The 24,897-nt window shown below is 40.1% G+C and overlaps 1 protein-coding gene across 2 annotated transcripts in view; it reads right to left on the bottom strand.

Moving 5' to 3' along the window:
• The window catches only part of CDH13 (cadherin 13), a 500,018-nt gene that overhangs the window by 77,711 nt on the left and 397,410 nt on the right, over positions 1-24,897 (bottom strand). For both annotated transcript variants that reach the window (XM_026092592.2, XM_026092593.2), the window contains exon 8: positions 16,112-16,252. In XM_026092592.2, the coding sequence (XP_025948377.1) occupies positions 16,112-16,252 (141 nt within the window). The remainder of the gene's footprint in view (positions 1-16,111; positions 16,253-24,897) is intronic.

Genomic DNA, 24,897 nt, shown 5'->3' with positions numbered 1-24,897 from the left:
AAGAGATAGGACCGAGTGGCCTAATTCAGATCCCAGTCTTAAACTCTCCACGACACAGGACTCTTCTGCAGGGCAGGTTTGGTGCTGACTATTACAGATACAGGGTCTGACTGCAAAATCACATTTGCTCTCCCTACTGCAGATGAAAGATGAAAATTACGCCTCTGACATTTCCTTTCTTAGCTGGTCATACTCTCTTTTGGCAAGAAAATCTGAGGAAAGGGGAGGGGGAAGTAATTATGATCTCGACATGGGGAAGGATTGAAAGGGAACGGGAATGGCATAAGTAGCACAGCCAAACTTAATCATTTTGAGATTGCCTGCAACTTTGCCACTTTGCCAAGAAACACGGGCAGAAGTGGCTAGTCCCCTGTGCAGAAATACTTGTTCCAGTTACAACCCCTCTGCTTTGTTTAGTGAATTAAGAGCTCTCACCGAGCAGTCCCATGGGGGCAAACTGCTCCTGCCACCACAGAGAAGGGCCCACACCAAGGGTTCTCCTCCCTCCCTGCTCCGGCTAGCAGAAATGTCTGGCAAAGCGGTATTTAAAGGCCTGCATTTAAATTCCAGAACAGCTATGAAATGAAGAAAGCAGATTGATTCACATTCTGTTCCACTTTTCTCTTTGCCAAAGTGATTTTTATCAGGGAAAAAAAAATTAAAAAAACAATCCAAGCCTGAGAATTCTGTTGTCAACTTCAAACCCATCGAATATTTTTATGGCTCACTTACAATGTAAGCCCTTAGAAACGGGGTTTACAGAAGAAACGCTGCCAGCCCCCGCCCCAGGCATATTATCCACTCGTTCCTCACATGGAATTAGCACAAAATATCACCCTTACATTGCCCGCAACCCTTGCCAACAAGTGAGAACGACGATAGGCTGCGAGCACACTGTCTGGGAGCTTTATACTCATTTTTTCCCATGGCAACATGTCTGTTTCATGCGCCTTTAAGCCTCCAAAATTTTATTCCACCTAATCTCTGCATTGTCTTGTTTTGTTTGTTTACCACTTCCAGGGAGCACCTGCATGCTGGTCGGCTGCTGCCAGATGGAGAAACCCATCCTTGCAAGGCGCTGGGGCAAGCTGCCCTGTGCTCCTGAGCCACAATTTTCCCTGCAATTACACCCAACCTCCTCGCCATCCTACTTACCAGGGGCTATTTGCCCCTTCCTTGGTTTTTCCCCAAATTGTTGCTAAAAGAAATTGCATAGCCTCCACCGGCATCGTTGATGCCAACCAAAAAGATGAAATGCAGGTGCGTGCCACCTCCTCGCGTCGGGGAGAAGAGGGGTGTCCCCAGAGCCCGCCTGCCAATCTCCCACCCAGACGGCAAGGGAGTTTTCCAATCGGATCCAGGGCGTTCCAGTGCCTAGGTTTTGCTGAATAGCCTTGAAGAGATGGGATTTAAATTGTACCGAGGATATTAGTCTAAAGTGAATGAAGTGGAGAGTATACTTCTCGTTTATATCCCCAGAGTGATAAATGTGAGAGTGTAATTTTTTTTTCTAAGGCAAAGAAAATGGGAAACCAACACAGATTTCAGACACATGAGAAATAGCTTATGAATTTAGATGATAGTTCAGCAGAAAAAAATTGTACATCTGTTCATTCATTTTAATAAAGCAGGGAAATGACACACTGCTGGAGCCCTTTGAGAACACTGGTATTTTTAAATTATGATCCTATAATAGCAGCATTAACATTTGTAATGCTGCCCATACTTTATGAATTTAAGAAAAATAAATTTATGGAGTAAGTGAGCTTCAACCTATACTCTGGACTCTGGGCATTTAAAAGTGAGTATGGTGCTCCCTGAATACCTACAAATTAGTCCAGAAAAAACATTACAATAGCTTTACTATGTAACACAAATTACTCTCAGTGTAAGTGTTGACAAACCACGCTTATTATTTCTGAATAAATAATTCAGATGTGCAACACGTAGCTGGATGCATTTGTTTCTGCTGACTAGTACCTAGTTTGTTTGCATTTACAGACAGCTACAGTCTAGTACTCCCCTTCGAAGGCAGTCTTTTACAGAAGCAGCTAGATGCTCTTCTTGGCGGTATGTATGCATGGAAACACATACGACCTTCTGCTTAATTCAGGCAGGAGCACTACCTTTCTCTTGCATCTTCCATAATACAAAGATGAGGTATGAGAAAAGTTATGAGCTGGATACAATTACTTCATTGTTTCTATGTTACGGTTGTTTACAAAGATGACATGCAAATTTAATATAAAAACAGGTGAGACTGTAGGAGACATCATTTTTTAAAAACTAATATTTTGACTTTCCAAACTGTTCACCATGGGAAATAAGAAGTTAAGACTACAATAATAGCTGTCATGTTTCCTTTAAAAGCACAATTGGTGATATCCTTAAAATTTCATTTTAATCAATTACATTAAAGCATACAATTGTTACTAGGGCAAAGAGCATCTAAAATTGATTAGCTGCTCATGTATTGCCTCGGTGATCAAACGAGATAGCCCTCATTCAGGAAAAGGGAACGTAGGCGGCACTGACGTCTCCGAGAAGTGGAGAAGCTGAGCCAAAACCCGGCGTCGGAACGGAGCGCACTCGGCGCAACGCAGCCCACCCTGCTTCCCACTAACACGGCAAACGGCTCAAGACTGCATGCTTAAATATTTAAGCTTCCAAAAGCAAAGACTTCACAGAGGCTACGCTGGAACCCAGTACTGCGGGAGAGGTCCCTTACTGCTGACATCTCTATCTGCGGCTGCCCGCGTGCGTGTGCTCCCGCGCTCCGTTCTGCTCCCTGCAGGTCCGGCACGCAGTCCGGAAACGGTCTCACTAGGCAGTCAAGGTAAACAAGACTTACTGTAATTTGGTCTTCTGGTGAATACCGAGGAATTGAAGAAAAGAAGTACCTCTGGGACACAGAAGACCCCTAGGCGAACACTTACCATTGACAGAAACTGTACAGATTTATTGATTGGAACGGCATTTTAATCATACGGCTGGAGGAAAGAAAACAGTTCCTAGAGACTACCAGACAGCCCCAGCACGGGGCATGATAAAACTGTTGCTGCCATTAATATCAGGCAGTGGCTATGTTAGAGTAAAAGGACATTAGAGAGTTCAACATCTGCAGGCAAAGTTGGATTTATTTACTCATGGCTTCAATTATTATTTAAGATGGAAAACTTGAAAAGGTCAGAGCTGCTACCTTAGAAAACATGCCCTTCGTTTGTCTTCAAACACGCACTTTTTTCTTAGCTTAGTTTAACACTGGATCAATTAGCCAAGTATGGTGCTCTCTGTTTTCAAATGCTAGTTGGGTTATTTTCAAGCAAGCAAGTAAAAGCAAATCAAACTTCATTTCTGACTGAATCCATATTTGAAAATGCAATTTTAGGATGATAAAACATCTGGTCGTCAGTTTAGGTAGGCAAACATCTGTGGGCCTGTGTTTCTGTGTATATACATATGCTTATGCATAATATCCAGACTTACATTATAGTCCAATCCTGCGTCCACACCGACACGGAGCAATCTGTTTGGATGGGAGCCATAGCTTGGATATAGGCACCTAAAAATGTCTTTACTATAGATAAATCTTCTTCTCTGATATTATTTTATTTCAGCAAAAAAACAACTGTTGGATTAGATTCAAGCTTATTTAGCAGGATTGATTTTCTTGTGTATGTTTTGAAAGTTTCTCCAATAACTCCCTAGGTTTTCCGAACTTTTTTTGAACCAAAGAATTGCTTTCAACCCTTTAAACTTGTTGAGGACAACAGCATTCTCCTAACCATCACTCTTTTAAATGAAGAAAAATCATTGATCTAAGAACATCTGACAGTGCAACATAACGTATAGGCACTGTTGGCCTCTGTGACTGAAGGTGGTCAAAACAAATGAGCTGAAGAGGAGCAAATAAAGTATAAAAGGAAAAATGAGAAGATGTGTGGAAGCAGACAGTGATGGGACTCAGTTTATAGAAGGAAGGCAACGAGTGTACATGAACTTTTGTGAGTTCTACGCAAACAGTCAGATTAAGTCATGAAAACAGAGAGGTGGTTTCCAAGGGGAAGCAGAAAATGAGGGGATGAAGAACAGTTCAACAGGGGGGGACAGCATCAGGGAATGGAAAGAGGAAGATCTTCCACAGAAAACACCAAAGGAGAAAAAACATGGGGACAGAAAGAGGACCATGAAAGGACAAAGGACAGAAACAGCTTTTTAAGAAGTATTAGGAGAAGAATAGTTTTTCATATTAAAAGGCAACAAAGAAAGCGGCAAGAATAAGAAGAGAGAGAAAGAGGATTTCACACTTAGCCAAAAAGGGTCATTGGATATCTCACTGCAAATAGTCCTGGTGCAGCTGAATGTGAAGTAGGAACTGGAAACAGGAACAGAGGGGTGTTTAAGGGATGCTAGAAGATGTTCAGGCTCGGAAAGTCAATGAAAGACTGAAGCAAGGGCTTTGGAGATGACAGAAAAATTAGGGGCAATTACTACAACTCGGAGAAGGCTCCTTACACACTGCTATCTAAGTAGCAGATTTGAAAGGGAGAAAGACCATAGGAAAAGAGATCTTTTTAAAAAAGAGAAGGATGGAGCAGGCAAAGGGGATTTTGGAGGATGATGCAGAAAGAAGAGAATGAATTTTGGCACTGGGCAAATAAGATATCAAGCAGACTAGACAAGCAAGTAACTGTTAAAAATCCTCCACAATATGCAGAGAATCGAAAAAAACATCTCTAAAAAAGCTGTAGAAGGAGCTGCAGAAAAGGAGGATGGGAGTTAAGACACAAACTCATAAGGACTGGGTGCAGAGTGACAGAGGGCAACACAGGGTCAAGGTGACCAACTAATATTTGGGGATTTTTCATAAAGGGGTCAAAATCTAAAACAGGAAAGTGAGGATAAAGTTAATACTATGTGTAGCATTGGGATTATACTTTTTCTTGTGACATATGGAGTGGGAACACAGGGGAAAACATTTGTAAAAACAAATAAATATTAAGTGACTGTTAGACAGCCGGCTAGAGAAAGGGCTACCCTTTAAGCAAACAAGCATCTGGGATTCTAAGGCAAACAAGTCTTGGAAATAAGCCAAAAGTAGAAAGTACAAGGATCTGAATAAATTACACTCCTGAACCATTTTCTTCAACTGAGGCCATAACTGCAGAGAGTTCAGTATGAATCCCAAATCTGTTTTTTCTTATATGTATCAACACCATTTTTATTCCAGTAAGTTCAAGAGATGCTCAGCCCTATAGAATTTTATTGCTTTCCAAATGAGTCTCTTTCACAGGCACTTACCAACAATTTTACTTGAATAAATGTACGGCTCCTTTTAGCATGTTGATTTTTATCGGTTCACTATTTTAATGTTCCAGAGCAGAAGGAAAAAAGATATTTTGTCTAAATAATCCTGACATTTTGATTCGTACGCACAGATGGTTAGCAAATTTTGTAGTAGCCAAATCAGTTTTAGTGTTGCTGACAAAAATCTTAAAATCTCACTTGTCAGTGAAGAAATTGATAAACTGATCACAAAACTCTCTCTGGTGGAATGACCTAAGCAGTCGTATAATTGTTATTTCTGTATGAACGTACTTCAGCTTTATAAATCCCTTCTGCTCATATAAACTACAACTACTATACCAAGTAGCACATATTGTGTAATTGCTATTAAATAGGGTTTTGTCTGGTGCAAATTGAATATGTTAAGATCTATAGTGTGTTATCTTGTTTAATCCTACTTATAAAATAGAACTCCTACGGATACCAAAGGCATTTTAACAGTGTGGGTTTCTTAACTCATGGGATTAGGAGTGATATTTTGCCACACATCTAACAATTCCTCTATGTATTACTCCTAAAATCAGCTGTGCTGTGTCAGACAAGGAGATTTGGAGTTCTCAGCATTTCTGCTAAGATTCCACATTTCCTATCTGAGGAACTGTAACCCTTTACGTACATAAAATAAATGTCCCTTAAAGCCACAGGACATTTTTGCTGGCTAGTCCTCCAAGGTTATGCTTGGCAAACTATTCCCCAGCACGTGCCCACCAATTTACTCCTACATACTGCCTAGGCTGAACAAGCATGAAATAATGAGGATTTAGGAGTCACCCTGCAATGAATACCATGTATGGAAGCCAGTGTGTCTGCATACGAAGCTTAGGATTTCAGTCAATAGGATTTTACACAGTCATATAAGGTCACCCCATTGAGAACGCAAAAGCTATTTTGATAAAAATTTAATTGACACAATCCTTCATAACCTGATCTGGAAATGGTTGCAGGAAGTTTATCTGAAGTCTGAGTGTGACCTTCCCCCATTCAACATTGGAGGTGGGACTCCTTAGGCAGTTTGGAGATGATGCACTATATAAAGCACCCTTGCACAACACTGAAGTGAAGCGAAATTCTTATGCAGTGCTCCATCAGCACATTCAAAAAAAAAATTCAGTTTTTCAGGAAAGAGAGTCCAATTTTAAAATTTACATTAAAATTGAAATCTCTAGAGACCAGTCCTAATTTGATTTGAAGGTAACCACAAAATTCCAGCTGGGGGGAAAAAGTTTAATTCAAAAATCTCATAGCCATTCCTGGCAATGACTGCTAATAATTATGTTTATACAGTTTCCCTGAGTAAGTGGTCCAAGACTAGGCCTGGAGACATTACATTATCTTTGTTTAGCTTGTGCTTCTCTTGAGAGCCTCTCTTTCAGCTTTCCTTCCTCTCTAATTTCTACTGTCTAGTTACTTCCCCAAACGTATTTGTGCTAGATGTAGTCACAACTCTTACTGCTACTGTTTGCTTTGTAATTCAGAACTTAATATCTATGGTAAAGTTCACACTTCATAGACCACATTGAGGAAGCATATTAACCTTCACTTCTTGTAGAAGAGAGCAATAAATTGTGGGTTTAATGGCTTTTTTGTTGCTCACAGTGTTTGGATATTTGCTGTTAGCAGAAGCAGATGGAAGAAGTCTTCAGAGGATAGTCGGCACTGGAATGGTTTTGTGGCGAGAATTTACCAGCTGTAGTGAGAATTGCTGTTATTACTACCGAGTTGCTGCTGACCTTCCGAGCACAAGCAACGGGCTACAAAAGGCAGGGACTCGCACAGAGGTTCCCATCAGGACCGCTCAGATCGGCCCATCATAACTAATCAAGGAAACGAAACCCAGGACAGGAAAGGAACACAGAAAAAGAAAGGAGAAAAAAAAAAGAAAAGAACTGGCAAAAATACAAGTTTATTATGTGAGCTGACTTGAAGAGAAAGAATGCCGGGAAAAAAAATCAGCTCCGGAGAAGTGGTGAAGTGCCTTTGTGTTCCTTCCCAGTTTCACACTGTTTGAATGATCATTTCTATTCATAGAACCTTTCCTGTACTTATACAAGTGTTTCTCAGCTGCTTTCAGACTATAAAGCAGGCACTCTGTTGTTTTATGTACCACTGAAATGTGTTTATCTGGAGATTAAATAGACAACTTCATGTATTTCATGACCTTGGTGGAGAGAAACAAAGCAATGAACTCACCCCTCACAAGTGAAGATAAATGTAGAAGTCTGCTGCCTACTGCTATGCAGTGTACCCAGCTCTAATTATGTGATAAGTGGATGGACTCAGTGTTAAACATATTTTGCAGAAGTTCCTGAACAAAGTGCTTACACTGGTTTTGCAGATAGCTCACTGAAAGCCACATGAATACAAATTATTATGCACACAGTATGAATCTGGATGAGGACAGGAAACACTGGTCTTCCAAACTCTGTTTTTGCTAAACAGTCCTCTATTTTACTCAATGCACAGAATAAGCATATTTGTTTTTCTTCCTCTCCCTAAAATTATTCCTCTTATTTGTATTGCTACAGCTGTCATTGGTACTGCAATCCTGAGTGGTGCTGGCCATTTCTCATCACATAAGAAACCTCAAAGCCAGCTAACTCCTGTAAGAACACACACACAATATTGAACAAGGTGAAAAAAATAATAAAAATATAATTTCATGATCTAGATAGCCAGATTGTTTAAATAAGTAATCCAGATGTCCTTAGATTGGTACCACCACAATACAAATCAGAAACACTAACAAATGTTGCTCTTGATCACAGGCATTTTTCCAAGGTATTTGAAAATGATGAGATTTAGAAGGAAGACAGACATGTCGGATCCAGACTGCATTGAGAGTCAAAGCAATCTATGCTCCTAAAACCAGCTTTTTAAACTCCAGTGGGAATTAGATATTTATGCCTCTTTTTAAAGTCTACTAACCTCTTATCTTTTATGTTTTTACATCTTAATTTTTTTTTTAAATGGGGTCTAAATGATCATGTTATTTAGCAACTTAGATTCCTAAAACGCTTAGGTGATTTTGAAAATCTGCTCTGTACATTACAGTAGTTAAGAAAACTGTCAATGCCTTGAACTCTAAAACATGACTCAGAGTGTTGACTAATTATTAAACATAAAGTGGTAGAGTTTAAATGAGAACTTCAATGTAAATTTCAAATACTGTGTTATTTTTGCAATGAGTACAGAATGCTCACAGTTTTCATTTAGAAAAAAAATGTTAATCACCATTTAGATGGTTTCCTTTCACAAGGATTTAATAAATAGCTTTGAATTTGACTAATAGATACTTTCTAAACTAAATTAATAGATACTCTGCAAATGGACTGTAGTTGAAACACATATACCTCTTCATCTTTGTGCTGGTTTAAACATGAAAGAACACAAATAAGTCAATTATGGGACAACTTCAACTCTTCTGTATTCACCAAGCACGCTTGGTGAATATTTATGGGGAAAAATGAATACTACAGGTATCAAACAAGTGTTATCATTTATTTTAAGAAATAAAGAATATATCCTGAACTACAAATGTGTCTTCTCCATGCATGACCCTGACTATGCATGAATAAAAAGACATGAAGGGTATAAATTTGTCCCCCATATCTGTGAGGACAACAGAAGATGTAATCATCATAAGTTGTAGAAATGAAATTCAGATTTGACCATGCAGAATTTTCTCAGTGTTAAGATTTGTGCAGGAACAGACTGAAGAGGCATTTGATCCTCCATGTTTTAAGAACGGGTGAGATGGACATCTTTCAAGGATGACATAGAAATAGTAATCTCACCTTGGTCCCCTTCCCTCTATTTTCCATGACCAAAGAAGTTTTTCTTTGAATGCTGCCTGTTACATATGAAAAACATGCCAGGTGCCATCTTTCCCATGTTTTCCAGGAAACTCTTGGGCACTTGAAGCTTTAGCTACATCAAGTGTGTTAGCGTGTGTGACTGCTCCAAGAGGCTGAATTAAATGGACAGCGTAAATATTTATCTAAGTTTAGGGGTTTGTGACGGAAAATTTTCAGAAACCTTGTTAGCTGTTTACAGATCTAGGAAAAACAAGGATGGCCAAAGAGTTAATCTCTAACGATCCTCAGCCATCAGGAAGCTGCTCTTTATGCCAGAGTTTACTAACAACTGTGAGAGAGAGCACGTAAAACAGAGAAAAAGCAGACTTGGGGTGTCACCACTCCTCGCTGAGCTGTGCAGTCAGCTCCTGCTCGTCTTCTCCCTCTGCCCAGTTTGGTTTACACCGACTTCCCTCCCAACCGGAAAGCAAGAGAGGCCTGGTGCCCTGGCTGTGCAGGCTCCTGACCCATCTGTTAGTCAAAGAACAGTATATTTTTCCTTAGCTTTGCACACCTATGTGGTCCTAGCTGATAATCTTTTGCTCCGCTAGTGATTTCTCCAAATGAAATAGGTTTAGAGAAGGGACTAGGAATCCACCTCTCTTCATGCACCACTAACAGAATTATTAGTTGGCAAAGGTAGAGTCCTGGGTCCAGCTCACAGGCGTGACCCACAGAGAAAAGGCTGAGATTAATCAGGAGTGGCAGAGGGCTACATTCACCCCGTGACACAAGAACCAGGGTTGACTTTAAGATCACTGAAGAAGGTGAAGAGAGATTTGTTGTTTTTAAATGTGCAAACAGAATGAGCAGATCTGATCTCCATCTGTAAGATATGTCTAGCACAGAAAATAACAATATCATGTCTTAGAGCGTAATTTTTGGAACAGAATTATGGAAAAGAGAGCCAGGAGGGACCTTAACAGTGCTTTTAGTTCAGTACCTGGTCTTTAATGTGATCTGTACCAGGAATCAAAACAGGGACTCTCAAAGCTACAAGTGTGTTTCTCAGCAGCCTGAGCTGAAAAACAAATCTCTCCAGATGGTGCTCCAAAAGTCTCATATCCTCTTTGAACCATGAGCAGACGGTGATACATATTGTACTCCAGGGGCTGTTTTACCCCAATGGATAGCATAACTGAATCAGGAGACAGTGTTGGAAGTCATCATAAATCACGGTGACAAGCAACCTATTCACTTGCAGGTCTCTATAGGAATTGATGAATCATTTATTAAAGCCCACATTAGTCATTTATTACTCTTTTATAAACCATTTATCAGTAGATATTCAAAATGTGAGCAAATCATATTTTTCACTTAAGACTCACAGCACTAAAATGTCTCAGATTTCACTGTGGTGATATTTTGTCAAATTATACAAATTTTATTCTGTTCGCAGGAGGCAAGCTTCTTTATTTAACTGGAAAAGTCATTTCAAAGATCATATATTCGTAAAATCTAAAATACGAGAAATATTTTCCCAAGTCTTCATCTCCCGATGTGACAGAATGCTTCCTATTTTATATTACTTTAATGCCAGAAATGGATGAAGTTGAAGGTGAGGATGGGAAGTGGCAAAATGAGGGATTGTCTCAAGAATGAGACTGTTCCCCGGCCAAATGAATTCTCTCTTTCTTATGTGAAACTGGGAGCACGCTGACAGATCCCACTACTTCCCAATTTGTGACTAGGGATGTGTCACTGTCCCAAAGCTGTGGTGAAAGACAAATGTGAGAACGAGGTAGAAAGCAGAAGAATCATCCTATTAAGCTACATAAGTTTTACTCTTCTCTACTGCTTCTGATGGCATTTGCTAAGACAAGACAACGTATCCTATACTAAGGAAAAAAAATATGTACTACTGAAGAAGAGCAATGGAAGCCTCTTCCTTTAGGAACAGATACTTTAAAGAAGTCAGGACAAAAGTGAAACGAGGGAGGCAAATGGGCTCTGTGGAACACCATTTTTGAGCATATATTCTCCACTGAGGAACGACGCAAGTCCAGAAGGATTCTCTTGGACTATTCTCTTTGGAGGGGGAAGCAGAGACGGGAAGGGGTGAAGCTCATATCGCTATCATGTTGAAACCATCTGGGTTTTCCTGCCCTGGGTCTTAGGGAAGGAAGGCCAGAACCCTGTCTGCTGGAACAGGCACAAGAGAAGTATCTAACAGCTCATGGCTCCCAGTAGATGCTATATTTCTAATCCTTCATCAAGTTTCAGCAACATTAACTATAGTCTAAAATCATTGTTTTGTAGGCACACACCACCGCAATGGTCTGTTGCTAATTGCTACAAAGTGACACAAGAAAAACATCCTCATTTTTCTTAATGTGCTGGGTATAGAAACAATTCTCAGCACCATTAGCATACACTCATTCCTAAGCAGTTTGACTATTCTGCAGGACAAAAGTCAGATATCAGATTTTCCAGAATGATCAATTCCTGCTCTTTGCTTTGCTTCATTTCCTACTTTCACACAAGGACTCCCTTCTTACTGAACAAAAACTGAGCCTGAGGCCTTAACATGCTGGAAAGGAAATGTTCTTTGTATACAAAATAAATGTTGTATACAGTAATAATTCATAACATTAATTTTAAAACCCTTCCATGTTACAGAAAAAGGGCTGTAAATTTTAAAACTTCCTGAAAAAAGGCACTAAATTCACAAGTATCTCTATTTTCATTCTCTATAATTTAAACCTGCCATGATAACCCAGCCACCGCAATATTGTAAAGGGTAGACCTTGCTACCTCACCTGAGGATTTTTGGAGAGGCTTCTGAAACATTGCTCTTTTTAGGCATTAAAGATAAAATTATTAAAGGCCCAGAGGGAACAGGGCACTGTTTGCATGTCTGAACGGATTTTAGCACTGCTCAGATGCTATCATGAGCAGCAGGGGTAAGTATATATGTGGAATAGAACAAGGCAGATATTTTGAGAGATGCATATACTGATGGGGCAGCAACAAGATAATTAACTGGGCTGAATCCCACAAAGCAATATCGAATACATTAGCCCATCAAAGTACTTGGCACATGCTTCTAACCTCAAGGGCTTAAACAATTCCTCTGAAGCTAATGGAAGTGCTTCGTTGGATCACAGCCCGGCTGCTCAACATCTTGTGTGATTATGTCCAGACACACCATCAGTGAATTTTTCCCTGGGCATGAAGGCCACAACTGCAGCAGAATGGCATGGTTGGGGCATGCAGAAATAGCAGACGGAACTAGAGATTCACTAGCTGACCATCCCCTCTTCCAACAAAATCCACAGAAAACCACTAGGGGCTACTGCAAAACCGTGTACAGGAGCAAAGGAGCATTTAGACCTTCCTGAAAACACCAAATAAAGCCCATTAATGTACATTTTGAATAGGTGTGTAAGGAGCTGACCTCCAAGGAATAAACATAGCAAATAGGAGTAAACAAACAAGTATCATTGCTTAGGGGTAGATCTATAAACTTGTTTCAAAAATAAGCAGTAAAATCGGCTTCTAGAGGAAAAAAGGAAGAGATTGGTAACGTGTCAAAAGATAAAACTCATCTTCAGTGAACAGAGACATATTCAACTGTGGCTGAGACTGCCTTGCATTGAGGACCGAGAGAAACATCTAACTCATATAAGGTTTCATGGAAACAGAAGCTAGCATATATTAGCTTTCAACTTTGGAAAAAACTCCAAAAATCATTAGACTTTTGGTTTGGCATTAACATCAGTGAAATAGAAGATACATTAAGGCATATTCTACAAAACATCATTTAGTACCCACCCTAGGGTACCCAGCATCGTACTAAGAGAGTGCCCAGACTTTCGATCAAGTGATGGTGAAACAATATTTAGAACTGAACCCAGCTCACATATACTTCATTGGCTTTCATCGTGTCAGATCAGGAATGAAGTTGGCCTCTGTGTTTACAGATAAAGAGAACACACTAAAAATTTGGCTTAATCGAGCTACATCAGCGGCAAATGACGAATAAAGAGAGAGCTATTTTAGATAGAAATTATACTGTCAGAAGAAAACACAGGCCAGTAAATATGCATTTGTTTCATAAAAGAGAGAATTGCACTGCTAGAAAATATCTTTAAAGAGAAGGATGATGGGGGGAAAACTCATCAATAGTAAACGAACCCAGTATGAAAGCAGCCAATCTCAAAGTAAATAAAAGAAGATGCATCCTGAAATCAAACTTTCAGATTTACTGTATTTGAGATTTCTACTTAAAACTTGTCCTGTAGAATATGTTTTTTCTTTCAAGTCTTCTTCAAATCAATAGTATTGCACTGGTATTTAAATAAATAAATAAATAAATACTGGTATTTGAATAAAATAACTAGGTACTTTAAGCAGTAAGCCAAAGAAAGTGGCATTAGCTTCATTAACAGATGTTCTCCATCTCCCCAAACTACATATTTTAAACAGAGCACATATAATCTTTGTAAAGGGGCCTGATACCATAGCTCTGAAGACTGACTTTCCCTGCTTTATCCACAGAATAAGCATACCATTTAGTAAGGCAAGCGTAAGATTTCTGATGTCATTGACACCTCTGAATTGTAGTGAAAGGTTGAAAACCATGTCACGATGTATTAAAAAAAAAAAAAAAAAAGGTAAGCCTAAATAGGAAAATTTCTTTGTCATACAGAGTGTAAGAGAGACATGTAAGACTGGACTTTTCAAAGACAGCTAAATAATACTGTTGCTTCATGCATGCTTATTGTATTTCTATACTGAAATTGCCAGATTTCCAGGAGTACAGAGTACCTTTCACTAGCATTGGCTGAGCTGAATTTATAAGCGATTTTGAATTTCTGCAGAAATAGACACTGTCTAACAGCAGATTTAGGATCTAAGCAGGCACCCAGGTTTTCTAACAGGCTAGCCCTAATTACTACAGAAAATCATCAAGGCAAACATGATGTATGATTAAAATAGATTTCTGCAAAAGGAGAAATCTCAAGGAAAGCTTGGAAATTCAGGTATGCTGTACTCTGAATGGCATGAAGTGCTATTAGTGATGATGAATACAATTACTTCCTGCTTCTAAATAAATTGACTTGTCCTTAAGTATTGTTAATTATGTTCTAGAAGTCTAAAATAATATGTTTTATACATATTTCAACTATTGGTTCTCAGGAAATAGCTCTCAGAGCATTAGGGGCCTGATCTAAAGGACAATTCTAAGGGAATTAAAAGCTTCATCAAAGCCACTTAGTTATTGCTTATTTACTTGAGAGGTTTGGATCAGGCTCTTCACATCACTTTTCAGGCAACTGAAATGCTCTTGCCAAAGAATTTTGCTTAAAGTAATTACAGTTATTGCCTCTGATTAGCAAAAACTCTTATTCCTGTTGGCAAAATTGTCATTGTTTCTTATTTCTTATTCTTTTTGCTTTTTTTTAATCCTCTTCCATTCCTTTTTTAATCTGGTTATCCAATTTGCATTCATAAAAGGTGTAATTATTCAAGTAAAATTGCAGTAATTTGTTTCAAAATAATCTGTTGTCAAACGGCTAAAATTAGGCCAGGAAAATATATTAAAAAATTAAGAAAAGAAAAGAAAAAACATGCCCAAAGGAGAAAAACAAGACTTTTACGACAATAGGCTTTCATTTTCTTCTTCTAAAATTACCTTAAAATCAGCATCCCCAGTGCTTACTTCTCATCTTTTGGGAATATTCCTTAAAACTGCAGAGCTTCAGGAAACTTTTACAGCAAAATCCAAACGCAGCTGTTATTAGGTAAAACTCTTGCTAGTCTTTAATTCTCTCCAGATGCCAGGGGCAAAAAACCCCCAGACTAATAACAAATGGAGGGGAGGGAAAGGAGCACTGTGGGAAGAGCTGGAAATTTGGTAGATGCTTTGCCTGAAACCAGAAACTCTGCTGCAGCAGTACTACATTCTCCTGTGGGCAGTGAACATCTTTTGTTTGAGTTTCATTTTTTTTTCCCAGGCTTTTCAGCGTTGTTCAATGAAATTCAACTTGCAGGGCAAAAACTTTCCTTGCAAACTTCACCTGTAGGTGAAATTTAAAGCTTTTTGGACTGTGGTTTTCATTACAGAACTGTCAACACTAGCTGTCTCACAGGTGAGGTACTGAAGACATGACAAAATATGTTGCTTTCATCTGTGTTCCCTATCATCAAAAGCCCTCAGCTAGAATGTAGACAGGAGGAAAACTCTCTATTTCCCCCCGCAGGAGCAAAGGGAGAAAGTTCCCACTAGCAAACATAATTTACAGATGTTCATCCTGCTAGCCAACCTCTCAATGATATCCCCTTGCTATAAATTTTTACCTTGTGGTCGCACTCTGTTTTGGAAAAGGTACAGATAAATTTATTAATGTAAAAGAAGAAAGGTGCAGCTCAGAGAAAGCCCATCACAATGAGCTAAAAAAGATGTATGTGATGGGGACAAAAAACTCATGCTAAAGAACATTATAGAGATCGTGGGGCTGGTCTGAAGAACTACAACAAGCTCCGCAGCAGAGCGGGGTTATAGTTTGACAAATTAAGGCCTTGGAGCTGGAGGTGCACTGGTGTCCGGCTCAGTCCGGGGTGGTAGGAGCAGGGTTTGGGGTCAGAGCAGAGCTGTAATTCAACTGCATATGGTCCAGGGGGACCTGTGCTCTGCTGGGGTCTCTTTCCTCAGTGCCCCCTCACTGAGGTTAACATAAGCTAAATTGAGTGGCTCTGCAACATTAATTGTACAACGAGAGAGATAGAAAGATACATCTTTGATCACAGCTTTTCAAATTAACACATCTTTTGCTAAAAAGAAATAATCTCTAGCAGTGCTGTCTCTAGGTATCCTTTTCTTCTATTAAGCAACATTTTTATGTTTAGAAACAAGCCAAGTACAACCCCACGCAACATTCGGTAGAACACAGATGGCAAATTCTTACCTCCTTCTTGGTAAATTCTGGCGGATGGTCATTTTTGTCATCAATAAGAATAGTGGCAGTCGCTGTGCCAGTTAATCCCACATCAAGACCACCCATGTCCTTAGCTTCTATAACCAGCTCATATTTGGGGGTTTCCATAGTCTGGAAAAACGACAGAAAAGGAAAGGTTAAAAAAAAAAGTGCAACTAAATTACATACTTCTTTTACTTCACGTTAAAATAAAAAAACCCTAAAACTTAATTGGGTCTGATAAAATATAGTACAGAAATGGATCTAGGATCACATTTAGTGCCCTGCCAAAGGAGAAGCACAGCTTTCCTCTGAGCTTCAGTTGCTATGACGCAAACCTAAGTTGGCATACAGCATGAAGGAAGGAATAATAGGTGAATATTGGTAAACAGTCTATAATCAATCCTGTTATTTAAACAGATTAGGAAAGAGGGAAGAAAGTAAAATATACCCACTCTTTAAGGATAAGCTTTCACTTCAGTGCAACAATATTTAGCAGCATGCTTCATCAGTGTTATGATGGGTACATAATTAAATACTAATGTCACAATCTACATATAAATTCACCTTATTTTACTAAATCTCATGCATTCTGCCTATTAGCATTTAGAATGATAATCTAAGTTTGCTTCACTGTAAGAAACAAGAAAGCAATTTCTAAAAATGGGCAACAGCTGACACAGTCATTCTACAAAGCAAGTGTGCTTTATGCATTAATGTAGCATTAATGGTTTACATCTATATATCCAATTTCTGTGTCATGAGCATCATTACTTATCTCACTGCCTGCCTACTGTAGAGCCAGACAGCACCAACTGCACAGGTCTGTAGCTTAAGCCATTCTCAGTTTCCCTCCCTGTAATGACAGCCATGACTTCAGAGAAAACAAATTGGGGCCGCAGTCCTGCAGTGGGAATGCTACGGCATCGGTAATTCACTTCTCTCACATCAGACATGGACGTACATCTGGTGGCCGGCCGGACAACTGGGTATTAACACAGCCCATCAAAGGGAGTTATTAGCAGCATCAGAACCAGCTCCCACGCAGCTCCTGGAGAATTCTGACACGGGCTTCACTGCAGACAAGACCGGGCGCCTAATTAAAATGATTTTTTTCCCCATTTGTATGAGTGCCTCATATGGAGCCATCTGCCTGAGGGCCATATGTGCTGCATTGTCAATGGAGGACACAGATGGGAAAGTGCTGCGGTCACCTTTAAAGCTATACGGTAAGAATACTGCATGTGCTCAGGAGAGGTTTTTCAAAACTTCCTTGAAAAATAAGCCTGGATCTGAGGGGCAAAGCTACATGCTGGTGCCTGAAAGGGTGGCTAGGGCCCTGCAGGGAGAAAGGACTGTTTGGAAAGGCACCACTGTCCGTGAGCTTTTTTAACCTCAAACCAGCTCTATCGTCCAACTGCGCATACGAGAACCATGGCCACGCAGCTCTGAGATCGCTCTTCCCGTGTCCTTCATCTAACACTTTCCCTGTGAATTAAAATGCAGGGAGACAACTGGCGTGAAACTCCACGTAGCAACACAGTGGTCTCCATCTGCCACCCATAAACTGCCTTGTAAAGCAGAATCAAGGAGGCTGGGGTAGGGTTTATCCCATAACAATAAACCTCATGCCATTTACAATTTTAGAGACTTATTTTTCATCTCTAGCTTAGCAAAGCAAACTCTCAGACCACACGGTCTGCTCTGTGGCTAATTGATTTGAAAGCTTTCATCAAATGGTACATTGTGCATCTTCCTGGGGACATCACGACACCTTTCCTGGAGCATGTCCAAGGATGTCCCAATCCTTTCCTGCTTGGATCCTGAAGCGTTTCTAGGCTGAGACCAAAGCAACAAGACCAGTTACAGACCAAATCGCCTAATACAAAGCAACATGACTGCATATAAAATTGACAGGTCAAGCCAGAAGATATATTCAGTTCTAAAGATACATGGGCTACTAGAAAATCAGATACCACTGCCACTTAGGGATTCCTAAAAATCCTTCCTACATTATTCCATGAAACTCACCTCACAAGGCAGCAAACCCATAAAAGGATCTTGAGTTATATCATAATAAAACATATGCAAAGAAATACTGCTGACCTATCTCCAACCCAAATTTAGAAAGCTGAACAAAATTTGTAGTTTTCATATAATTTTCTAAAATGTTTTTAATGTATTAAAACCTGTATAGAGCCTCTTTCCCTCCCCATAAATGTAAGTTTTTCATTATTTTCATAAAGAAGTTATTGTTGTATACAAAATTTGTAAAGCCATTTATCACTTCATGTTTGTAAACCTCTTTGCTGAAAAAAGCCCCATTTTTACTCATAAATCAGCCTTTTTTTCCTTTGAAAACTGTCCCATTTTGTATTGAAAGCAAGCCCATTCATACTAGGAATTGTGTCTACTGCAGCTGAAATTTCTGTGACAGGAGCCCAATGTTTAAGTTTGCAATGGAATGTGAAAAAACATTGAATTTTGAGTAGTATTTCATAGCATTATGAATACTTCACACTTTCCTGCTAGGCAGCACTTTCTACATCTAGTTCTGTCACCAAATATTTGCTTTGCTAGAGAAAGCAACTCCTAACACCTCCAAACCCGAGCGAAGAGGCATGTTCCCATCAGATGCTCTCTTTACACTAGGAGATTGCACGGAAGGCACCTTTTACCATTTCTCACGCTTCTAGCCCCGTTAATTTAGCGGCAGAACAGCGCTCAGTCACCAGCAGCAATTATTTGGACCTGCGTGATTTTAAGATACATTTCAGACACCGCTTTTTCCCTCTCCCACCAGATATCCCTTCGACATAAATACGCAACTCTCCACAAAGTGCATCTGCCGCTGAAAGGGAGACCAGGTGATTTTAATAGCTGAACGCTGAGCTGCTGCTTGTCTGGCCTGTTACTGATGAAGTGCGACTCCGCGCCGCGCAGCACCGTTGCGAGAGTTTGTGCAGCTGCAGCAGGAGACCCATTCCTTTCGCCATAAATTTTCACTTTAGCTGTTTCGCCACGGCAGGGGTGACGCTGGCAGATTGTGCGGCCTGCCAAGGAGGTGAGGTGTGTCTCGAGCGTTCGCATCGGAGGGTCAACCCACCGCCGCGCGCCGGCGTTAACACCCGTATCAGCTTTCCCTCCCCTGCCGCCCGGGCACAGCCGCGTCGGCGCTGGCGAGCAACGTGAGGCCAGCGAGCCGCTTTTTCGCGTTTCCCGATGCCTGACAAAGCCAGCGGGATTTAATCACAGCAGAGGGAAATAAACAGCTCGGCACTGACACCCACAGCTAGACTAAACCAGGCGATAACTTTCAGGTAGTGCGGGATGAAACCAGCTAATGACAGCTTTCTGCCACGTTTTTTAATCTTTTAATGTTTCCTACAGATACAATAAAAAGCTCTCAGTGGCTTAGGGGAAGCAAGCCACGGCGAGCACTTCACATCCGCAGCAACGGCAGTCCGAGCCCTAGCACGTGCTGTCCCTTGCAGCCTGGAAGGCAGTCACGCTGCCCTCTAAACTCAGGTGGAGCTGACCCCGTCCTCAGTGCAGTAGGACTCAAAAACGGAAGAAGACTCCAAGCAGAACTATTTGCAGGACTACACCCAAGGCTTAGGGCCCTTAGGTGACCAGTAGTATTTTCAAACATGTCTATGTCCTGAATTGCCACTTATGTACATGACCTTGGTATTTCTGCAACTCCCTGCAACTTCAGGTGTGCAAATTCTTTGGAAGTGTGACCCCATGCAGCTCCACTTGTTTATTTATCTGGCAAGGAAGTGCAGCAATTCTGGGACCTGTGGTTTTCACTAAGGCCTGGCTTCTTTCCACCCATCTTAAGTCATTCAAATGAACTGTCCACTTTTTGGACCATCATGGCCAAATGTTGCCCATGGATTCAAGGCAGAGAAGCCATTTCCATATTTATCTCCATTGATGAATTAGGGAGCACAAGGCTTTCCAGTGTAAGTGCCTCAGTGGATGACTGAAGTTGGTTGAAGGTCTTAATGACCTGATGAAGATCAGGAAAAGTAGCATCAAAGTGAGGAGCAGAAATCAAGCTCTGGCACTGTTTTAAAGAAGTATATCTAAGCAGTGAATGACTAGCTGTTTATCTAGACTCAGTGGCCACAGTGACTTTATATTTGGGTGTGGGAAGAGGTATGAAAAAAGTGTAGTTTGCCATAGAGCATCATCAAGAACAGACGCATCAAATTTTTCAATCTCCTGAAGTTAGGCACCTAAATCAAGTAGATCTGATTGTGAATCAACGAATTCATTCGCAGCTTTGCATTCCCCTGAATGGGGCTGTGGACTCTCAGCATGTCTGAAAATCAAGACATTTATTTAGGTGCCTAATATAGAATGAAATGCTAAATTTCTGAAGTTCACAAATTTTGGTCAGACATTTTATTTGAATATAAAAGAAAGATGAATAAGTAATGCAGATTCACAAGAAGGAAGAGAATGAGAAACCTCTCGTAACAAAGACCTCCTTTTGTCATTGGCACCTGAATTGCTTGGGACTAAAATGCACTAATCTAGGAAGTTGGCATATGGATTGCACATACATGAAAGGCACCCCATTCTGGCTGAAAAATGAAGTGCTGCTCACTGTTAGAGTAAGTTGGATATAATATACGTTGGGAAGCCTATTCACTAAAATGATGCTTTCTGGCTTTCTAATATAACTACCTAGATATTTTCAGGAAATGAAAATAATATATTTTCTGGAAGGTCACACTATCAAGCATTTGAAATCCATTTGTGGAGTGGAATCTAAACTACAAAGAATTTGGATCAAGGCTTAATCTTCTTTGCACCATGTGGAGATGGACTGGATTCAGAATTTTAGGCTACTTTAGGCTTTTACTTCCTCTGTAATTCAAAGATGTTTAAACAGGAGTTCAGCATATTTTCCTGTAGATCTTTGCAATATTGTTTTTACCACCCCTGTTTAAATTGTACGTAGGGGCGTTGAAAAAGGATCATTTCAGCAACCACGCCATTTTTCCCTTTTGTATTTATTCACATCATCAGCCTGCCATCCAACCGAGTATATTTTGTAGTTTCCCTTTCAGTGAATCTTAGGACCCCTAGGCGCAGCAGTGGGTTTCAGGCCAAGAGTCCCTGCCTCCTATAAAAACCCAGCTAAAGTCTGCAAATAGGCACTGGCGTCCCCAATACACCCAGACTCCAGGCACCTTCCCTTCAGTGTTTCATCCCTGCAGCAGACCTTAGCTAGGTCTTCACCCAAGGCTCTCCCTTCGTTGCAAGGGGTCTACGAATCACATTTCCAGAGCAAGGTGCCCTTAGTATCCCAGCATCTCAGCCCTGCTTTGGTGCTCCAGGGCTTCACCTAAAAAAACAGGGAGATGAGAAATTCCTGAATCTGCAGAAGGTACTCACACTTGCTGAGATCAAAACAAACACTGCCTGGGAAGCAAACACTGTACAGATGGTTCAAAACTCTTGTAAGGGCTTTAAGTATCCTTTCAGGCTCTGTTAATACTTCTAGATATAAAATAGAGAGCTGTGTACTATTTTGTGGCTATTTAGTAGTAATTTCTATAACAATGCACCAATACATTTATTTATAATTCTATTTATAAACTACGCATTCATACATATTAATATATTAGTAGTGTGCAACCGTATCATGTTTGCTACTAATGCCTTTATAACATAATGTTAACCAGAAAGAAAAGTTCTCAGGATTTAAATAATTTCAGTTCATGTTAAATAAATGCTTGCATTCATTTCAGATGATAACTGGAAGTAGTATGCACTGAATACATCTTATTAAGACATAATCAATCTTCTTGTTGAGTAACAATATCAACATTCAATCTAACACTACTCCAGAGTATGTTGTCAGGAGTTTGACAAATGTAGAATAAAAAAAATGAAGCAATGTGACTATTAACAGCTCTAAAAGGCATAATGCTTTTATAATTATAATATCAGCATTTATTTTAAATGCCAATTGCTGCTGTGTAAAAGGGCAATAGACGGAGCCTTTGTACTCAGAGCTTGAATTACAGCTTGATGAATACAAAAACCAAAACAATTTTGTAATATAAATCCTCTTTAGCTCACCAATTGTCAATTTTTTTATATCATAAAGGAAGGTCTCCGGTTTAATCACTGTAATAAGGTACTTTTGTTATGAAGAAAATCAATATCTATTTACTACCCACAAGAGAAATGTAGTTCATAGGTATATCTGGAAGCAAAAGGAAGACTAAGTTTTCTCCTTCAGCAGTTGCTGCCAAAAAAAAAGGGTTTCAAAGTGCTTGACACAAACAGCTTCCTGGATCTAAGGCCAGAGATATTTGTTTTCCATCAAAAGGAAATCTGTAATTAACTATGGGCCCAATATGGATGGATGTGTTTGTTTTATTTTGTATGGAAATAGAGACACTGTTTGTGCATGCTCCAAATACCTTACGTACAATTATCGGTTTTGACCCAGACCATGTACATGCAAATTTGGCTCTGGCGTTGCAAATGGATGTGTATCAGTTTGGAAAGAGCAGCCGAGTGTGACGGGGTGACAGGCTTTCTTTTGAGAAATATCAGAAACCTGCAGAGGAAACCTGTTTGTTTACTGCTCGCTCACTGTAGCAAACTTCCATCTACCGTAACTGCTACATGCAAGCACCAGAGCATTTGCGTAGGCATTAACTTCATTTAAGGGAGCATCCTTACACTGAGAATTTGTTATTAATTGGGAATTTCTCTTTGGGTAGGGAAAACCAATCTCCAGGACAGAGCAATGACTGGAGCTCCATCTAGGCTGAGATTTCTCACTGAATTATTGCCACTAGTGAGGCTCCGCCACAAAATTAAGCCCTGGAAAGAGCAAATATTCATTATTCTGAGCAGAATCCTTAATTATTTTAAAGGGTATAACACCATTAAAGTTAGTATCCCTACACTGATTTTTACCAGTGAAGAATATTTCCCTGAGTGTAACCTGTTTGGAACAGACTGGCATTTTGATCTGCAACATCTACTCACTGGATGTTCACAGTTTGGGAAAAGAACCATTTTCCATGTCTGCAGCGCTAAAAGCATAAAATACTATAATAAATCTGGATAGCAATGGAGGATAAGAATCACAATGTCCCAGGGAAAGTACTCTCTCCCACATGTTATTAAATCTTTTTTTTTCTTTTTCTTTTTTTTTTTCACACAAGCTACATTTCAGCTTTCCTTCTGGACCACTGCATATAATTTTATTTTTTGCAAGAACAAAACTCAGTTGTTCCTCCTAGTTAAAAAGTACTGCAGAAAGCTTTCACTCTGATGTGAAAGCATCAATTATTATGTAACGTCTCAGGCTGATTTTAGCCCGTGCAATCACGCCCAGGACCACGACTGCCACACTCATCGCACCTAAGCCTGCTGTCAGCAGCAGCTAATAGCTCTAGCGAGCATCTACTCCCCAGTACCAGCTCTGAATAAAAGGTAGAGAAATACATCATAGTCTATAGGCAACTATAGGTGCTGATGTAGGCAAACACTCCCATTTATGTCATGAAAACTTCCCTGCAGGCCCAGCCGTCCCGCTGGGAGATGGGGCAGGTCATTAGAGGGGACGGGTCTGGGGCTAAGGCAGCTGTGGGCCTTTTTGGGGTTGCTCCCCCAGGCAGGATTCGGCCAGGGAGCCTGTTGCGGTCGGAGCAGCCTTCCCATCTTTCTGCAACCCGGGCAGGCTGCTGGAAGGGGGATGTCGAAACCATGGTGTTACATCTGTTCCTTACTGCCTCTACACCCAGCAGAGTCCATATTCAGATTATCAAGGCTGGATCTAAAACACTGTGCATTATGCACTTACTCAGCTGCACACAGATAGGAACTAGGGATGGAGTGGGTGGGAAATAGTCTCCCCGGTACTTAACACTTTTCAAGTGTTAACATCTTAACATCTTCTTTTATTGAACACTGTAACAATGCTGATAAACAAATAATTCCAAAGACTTTTCTGTGAAAAAGCAGAATATCTGATTGGAAAAGTTGCCAGTCTGACGGTAAGGGTGTGGGAGTCATCCTTCTCCCCAGTCCTCCATTGATACCCTTGCAAGCGGCTATAGGAACTAGGACACTTAGTGCCATTTTTTACTTAATCCCTTTTGGTTTACAGACATTTATTTCAACAATGTTTTTTTTCCAAATCAGTATGTTTCTGTAACAAGTGCTCATTTTGACAAATCGATATTTTCCCATAAAAACTGTTCTCCTGTAATACCCAATCAACTCTATTTACAGTGTTAATTATATATTTCATTTTAACAGTCCCAATTTGCAATTCAAATATTCTGCAGACCAAAAGATATTTGCTGAAAAACGTTCAAATAATTTTCAGGCATTAACGCACTAGAGTTGTACAATCTGTTTGCAGACAATTTGTGAAGAGAAAGAAGGGCAAAGTTGCTCTAATAAATTATTAGCTGCCAATTATTGAATCATCCTTCGTCCCTGCCACAGCTACAAATGAGACCATTTAAATCCAAAAGTATAAAAGGAGAGACAAGTTTCTCCAACATAGTAACCTACCATAGTTATCAGCGGAGACAGCTTTGCAAGTATCTCTCAATTAAAGTATGTGTGTGCCAAGAGAATTCCCTACGCATAGAAAAGGTGGGAAGGTCGGATATAATAATAAGGATCAGCACACGGAGATGGGCCAAGGTGTGCTGTAACTTTGAGAGAGAGAAAATCATCAGCAAACCATGAAGTATCAAGCCTGAAAAGATTCTCAGCCCAGC

The sequence above is a fragment of the Dromaius novaehollandiae genome, chromosome 13 (genome assembly GCF_036370855.1).
Source record: "Dromaius novaehollandiae isolate bDroNov1 chromosome 13, bDroNov1.hap1, whole genome shotgun sequence".
In the NCBI taxonomy this organism is placed as follows: Eukaryota; Metazoa; Chordata; class Aves; order Casuariiformes; family Dromaiidae; genus Dromaius; species Dromaius novaehollandiae.
This window is presented reverse-complemented; position numbering and strand designations above follow the sequence as displayed.